The sequence below is a fragment of the Mastacembelus armatus genome, chromosome 23 (genome assembly GCF_900324485.2).
Source record: "Mastacembelus armatus chromosome 23, fMasArm1.2, whole genome shotgun sequence".
Taxonomy (NCBI): domain Eukaryota; kingdom Metazoa; phylum Chordata; class Actinopteri; order Synbranchiformes; family Mastacembelidae; genus Mastacembelus; species Mastacembelus armatus.
The window spans coordinates 1,249,105-1,255,623 of NC_046655.1; the positions used below are offsets into that span (position 1 = coordinate 1,249,105).

A 6,519-nucleotide genomic window follows, 5' to 3' on the forward strand; every position below is an offset into this window, starting at 1 on the left:
CTGTCTTGTCTTTTATCAGAAGGACGTTTTGACTCTAACAATAAAAGCCCAGTATACTTAGAAGAGGTTACGTTCACATCTATAAATTATGATGATTCACAAGTGAAGACCATATTATAGTTCAATGTCAAGAGTGCCCTACAGCACACTTCACTTTCAAAATAAAGTTATTTTTAATGGCATTCTTTCAAAATAAAAGTGAATAAGCCATAATATGAGACATATATCATGTATATATCATGCGCCTCTATTGATCACATTGTACTTCAAGATCATGAGTGCCTTGCACCTAACTACATTTTCAAAATAAAAGCATTTGTTAAGAAAACAAAAACATATTGTGGGGTTTTATGGGTTTTGGCTACTTTTCTAAAGATGTAGATGATGAAAAATGACTTGAAAAAGAAATAAAACCACACGAAAAAACACAAAGTGCCAGCAATTAAGATATTTTCAAATTGACATTAAACAACAAAGACATGTAAATTTACTACAAATAACTAATTAATGTCCATAAAGTGGTGCATAACTGCACTGTCACAGAAATCCTGCAAATACATACAGAATATCATTTCATGATAGTGGATGCTGGCTGTGAATTTGTTGAATGCTTAGCAGTAATGAAGAAAAAGCAATGTGCATCATAAGAGGAGGTTTCTTTTTCTTTTGCCATTCTTTATTCTTATGCCAAATGTTTGTGACCTTTCTTGCCCACCAACATGGTGTGCTCCATCCAATCACTGTGCCAGCCCCTGTGCCAGCTCATCCATGACATTCTCATCTACTTGTAGAAGGGGAGTCTGGGTTTAGCTTGGAGCTCTTTATTTACTTCTCCATTCCTCCTCATATTTCAGTTACTTGCTGTCATTGTCATTACCCCCCTGCAGCGCTCACTGCTGTCCTTGTGGTACAGACTGGCCTTATCTACGCTCTCACTCTTCTTTCTGTTTGCCCTCACAAAATAATGTGAAATGGATGAATTTATTAAAACTGCACTAGGACACATGAATGATACATTTAAGTAGTTTCTGACCTACAGTGGTCTTTTCATCTAAAACTTTAGTAGAGACCAGACAGTTGAGTTTTATCTCCTAAGGTCCAGCAAGATAACGTACCTTGAAAGTGCATCTAAGATTACCTCAGAACAGACTGCCCCACATAAAATCAGCTCAAGTGCTTTGTAATGATGAGATGATATAAACTTAATCCCCAAAAGGATAGTCAGGTAGTCTTGTACTGAAAGTAATAAGTAGTCAGTAGTAAGAGTAGTCAGCAACAGTCCAATTCATGTTGGATAGTCATCTGCCATTGGCAAAGCCTGTATCGTTCAGTCCTGCAGTGCACTGAGGTGAGTCGTCCACTGCATCTGGTTTGTCATTCTCAGTGTCTCAGTGCTAGTGTTTCCCCACAAATACGAAGTGTGTTTAAAAATCTATTCTGACTTCTTATCTTTCAAACAGAATGTATGTTTCAGGTTCTCTCTCCTCTCAAATGCAGTGTCATGCTCATGTCAGGTGTTAACTTGTTACCCTCTTTTCTTGTTTCCCCAGACTTGCGGCGTATGACAGCAGGTTTCATGGGCATGGCTGTAGCCATCATCCTGTTTGGTTGGATCATTGGTGTGCTTGGCTGCTGCTGGGATCGAGGCCTCATGCAGTATGTGGCCGGTCTCCTCTTTCTCATGGGAGGTGAGAACATATACACACACACTCCCTCCCTCCACACAAACACACTGAAAGCTGACTTTACTATCTCATTATGCATCATAATAATGTAAGAAAGATCTGAATTAAAAACCAAAACAGTTTTATATTTTTCTGTTTTAAAGAATTTAAATTTTTAACTTTATTTAGCAATTCCTTGGTGGCAACTTTTACATCATAGTTTGGAAAGAGCCAGACTTTCCCTCTGTTTAACCATCCTGTTATGTTCGTTTCTCAGGAACAGCAATAATGTTCCTGGGTCAATTTGACCCGGGGCATGTTTAATTATCCAAAAGTGTCAGAAACCAAAAAATTCCAATAAACATTGTTAATATCTCAATATTAACTCCATCACTAACCATTTCAATCAATATTTAGTGCAGTGGTGTTCTTTACCTCTCACAGAAAAGGTTCCCGTCAAAAGTCATAACAACACCTGCATTCTCGCACTTTACAGATGAGGTCAAGAGAATAGGGAAAGTGTGTGTGTGTGTGTGTGTGTGTGTGTGTGTGTGTGTGTGTGTGTGTGTGTGTGTGTGTGTGTGTGCCTGTGTGTGTGCGTGAGACTGGGATGAAATATGTCTCACAATTGCAAAGAAAAAAATAGTATTTGACATTTCTGACCCCTTTTAGCCTCCACTTTCACTGCCAGGTCAAATTGACCCGAACAGTATCTTTGCAATATAAACATGCAGGGGGGGGGTTGCAAATATGTGAAATTAATCATTTTTATTTTATATGTTGATTACACTTATTAAGCTAAGCAGAAGAAGTTTCATACTGACAAAAAACTATTTTAAAAAAACATAATAGGAGGATTAAACTAGGTTTAATGTTAACATATGGACTTCACTCAAAGAAACAGCATCATTAGAAATATTTACTGAATGGTGAATTACTACATCTCCAAATATCATAAATTGACAGTGAATACCATAAAAATAAATACCATACCATACCATATTGACAAATTGACAAAATATTTCCCATAATACATATATACATAATATATGTATTATGGGAAATATTTTAAAGTAACATGTTAGTGGTCTGGTAGTGTGTTCTCTTTGTTTCCTTGAAACACTAATTTAAACAAAGATCATTCAGGAAAGGAATGATCAGAAGAAGCAGAGAGGTACATTTTTCCAGCAACAAATGACCACAGTATAGTGTTGACACAGTGCAGTGTGGACATTGTGCAGCGATGAAGTAAATGGCATTGCATCAGGCAGCCAGAGCTCCAAAAGTGAAAGTCCTGTTTGTTTTACACAGAAAAACTATCAGGTGATGGTCTATTGAAGCATTTTATAATAGCTGATGGAATTAAAACTTGGCCAATACTGCGGCTTTTCCACTAGCACTATTCGGCTCCTCAACAGACTGCGGGCTACTGATTGGCCACTGGAAGAGTCATGAGTCTAACTGGATCAGACACAAGAATCAAAAACCTGCCATTTTTAAAACTGGCAACTGTTTGTTTTCCATTTTTATCATCTTTAGCAAGGCAAATGGCTAATGCTACTTACAAAACAACATCATGGTCCTGAGAGGTGCGGACGTTTCTGTGCTTGGTGGCATCACAACAGTTTCATGCTGCCATGCTATGATGGCCCAGCCCATGTTGAGGTGGTACTCAATTGTAATGGAAAATGGTTTAAAGCGAGTCGAGTAGAGTAGAGCTGAGTAGTGTTTAACCTTTGTAATGGAAAAGTGGCATATGCTACTGAACTCATTTGTTTCACGCACTTTCTGGCTTTTATACTTCTGACCAGTTGCTTTGTAAGAACAATGTCATACTTCCTGGATTACAGTAAATATTGCCAGTGATACAAATACATTTCCTCATAATTCAAGCATAAGTAGCAAATCAATTTAGGAGAATATTTTTAGGAGACAGGGCTCATATTTGGCTATGGGAATTGGTTGTTCTTTGACGATAACAGAGATTTGATGTATTCCTCTGCTTCAAAAATGTCATTGCAGGAACCTTCTGCATTATCTCTCTCTGTACCTGCGTTGCTGGCATCAACTTTGAGCTTTCCCGTTACCCACGGTATCTGTATGGCCTTCCTGATGACATCGGTCATGGCTACGGCTGGTCCATGTTCTGTGCCTGGGGGGGCCTGGGCCTCACTCTCATTGCCGGCTTCTTCTGCACCCTGGCTCCCTCAATCCAGCCACTACCAAGATCCACATGCCCAAAGTCCCGACAGGAGAATGGCACTGTCTGCTAAGAAGATAGACCAACCCAGAAATCAGCAACCAACAAACAAAACTCTTCCACATGTTCTTCAAATTTTTTTTATTTGTGCGTGTATTTAAAAATAGGTGTCTTGATGACCTGCTATTCTGAAAAAAACAGAAAAAGTGATGAACTGATATGTGAAAAATTTGAAGTTGTGTTTGTTTTGTTTTTGTGGAGCAGACACTCAAATGAGAAAAAGGTTGACACTGAAAAAGGGAACACTGAAAGACAAAATTTTGGATAGTGAGTGATTGTAGCAAAAGAGTGGCTCTAAACTTCTAATGGTGAGAGACAATGGTCTTTAACCTTGGAAATGCTTAAATCTTACATTATCTGGCCTGTAATTGAGGAGAACTGATTAAGGAGAACTGAATTACTCAGCTGTACTGGAGGGAAACAGACTGGTGAGATCAAGTAAAGACCTTCTTATGGAGTTGCACCCTTGGAACCTCTTGTGGGATAATTCACAAATGGACCAGACATGAAACCATGGGATTATCTCTAGTGGCCATCTGTTAATTTTCAGTGTTCCAGCTCCTGAGATCCAGAGAGGCACTGGGAACACATGGACAAGGAGAAAATCCAGGACATAAATTGTACATTACTGTAGCGAACACTAAAAAAAGTGAACTATGAACTGGACCATTTTTGTTTATGTCTAGGTACATTCCATTTCATTCAATAATCCCATAAGCCATCAAGCATTTTATACATGCATTCCTCTTTTATTCAGTATAGTTTACTTTTTAATGAATGCTCCATATTGTGAACAACCTGTTGACTGAAAATGTTGTACCCAATGGATTTTCTTTACATTCTAGTCTAGTCAGTGTGTGTGTGAATGTGGGTATGTGGGGGAATCGGTTCTTTCGGACTCTCAAGAAAAAAGTCATAAACAGTCATAAGGAGAAAATAGAACCCTGCCTTGAGGAATTATAAAGGCAGGAGCTTCCATGAACATGTAGACATAATAGCATAATGCATTATCCTGTTTAACCCAACTGATTTCTGCCTTGTCATCTTTTCTGAAAGCAGACATGGCAGAGAAAGAGGTCTTGTTAAAGGCGAGAGTATTCCATTGTTCCCTGAGCATTTTTCTTTCATCAACAGCTGAGGCCTGACAGGACTACCTGTAGACCATCCTTTTTCTGAAAGGAGAGAAAAATAAAAGCATCAGTTTAAAAAAGGGTCACCTTAATCAGTCAAAAGACATCTAAACTGAGGTAGAAATATTTCTTAAGGCCTCAGCCACCCATCATCAACACATAATATCATAACATGTGGACATATTTCTATGCACATTTGGCCACCCAGGGCCAAATATAGGTGCTAGTTGTGCAGGACTTAAATTAATGCACAGAGCTGAACTTCTAGCTCTAGCAAGACAATTCAAAACACAAAGAGTGAAAGACCTTGATTTATTAAAAATGACAGCCTAGATGATCCAAAACATGATTCAAACTGCTATCTGATAAAGAATAATCCCACTGAATTACAATTTGGGTCTTAGTTTTGTGACAAATCGACAATCTGACATTCACATAGACTTCATCAACTCATTCATGGTGGTGAAAGTGAGAAAGAAAGGAGAGATCAAACTTGTTTCTTAAGCTCTCTTTTTTTTCACTGTGAATCCCAAATGACGAAATGTGTCATGTTCTTTCCATATTTAAATAATAATGATGTTTTACTTTTCCACACAGTTTTTCGGTGTGGCTATTTGGAGAAGATATAAATGTTTTCATTTCTGGTTTAAACTATTTTTTCTGGCTTTTCTAACATTAGGTAAGGCTTGTGTCATGACTTTATGACCATGTTTCTAAAAATAAAAAATACCAAACTAAAAACGGTAGTAAAGACTTTAGCATTCATGAGGCCATATCATACATCTTTGCATCAATGTTTAATAACAGAAACTCCCAGCTCTATTAGCTGCTGTCATGCAAAACATTCTGGTGCCCTTGATAGTTTGATAGTTTTACATTGTATATCATCCACATCAATTTACATGCTCCATAGTCATGGTTCACTGTAGAATTGGCTGTATGCAATAATGCACAAATATTTCAGAAGCTGGATAAAGGTACAAATTGTATGGTTGTAAATGAATTCAGTAATGTTGTAGATAAAAAATAAAGTAGTTTTGTCTCCAAATTGAGTCTAGTGAAGAAGTTGTGTTTTGCGTGTGTGTGTGAGAAAAGCTCAGGTTAGCAGGAAAGGATACAAACATCATCAGAATATGAACCTTCCAGCTCATATGGATGAAAACAAATAAGCAGATATCTCTTCCAGCTATACAACCATGCATATGGAAACAGCCATATGAATCTACCAGCTTTTATGAATCAGTAATGCATCTGTTATATAAACACAAAAGGAGAGAAAATGTTCAACCATAACCAACAAACCAAATTCACAACAAAATAAATTGGTGTGTTTACAGTTGGCGTCTCATTTAGGAGGCTGTTCAATGAGATGCAGCTATAGTTTTGAACTGCAGAATGAGCATCCTTTGATGATTGTTCTCATATGTGCTAAAAATGTTCTATTACATTTGTTTACTTGATCAAA

At 37.6% G+C, this 6,519-nt stretch overlaps 1 protein-coding gene across 1 annotated transcript in view; it reads left to right on the top strand.

Moving 5' to 3' along the window:
- Positions 1-3,937, top strand: part of tmem178bb (transmembrane protein 178Bb) — a 122,946-nt gene extending 119,009 nt beyond the window's left edge. The window contains exons 3-4 of the mRNA XM_026327024.1: positions 1,551-1,688; positions 3,687-3,937. Of these exons, the coding sequence (XP_026182809.1) occupies positions 1,551-1,688; positions 3,687-3,937 (389 nt within the window). The remainder of the gene's footprint in view (positions 1-1,550; positions 1,689-3,686) is intronic.
- The last annotated feature ends 2,582 nt before the right edge of the window (positions 3,938-6,519 follow it).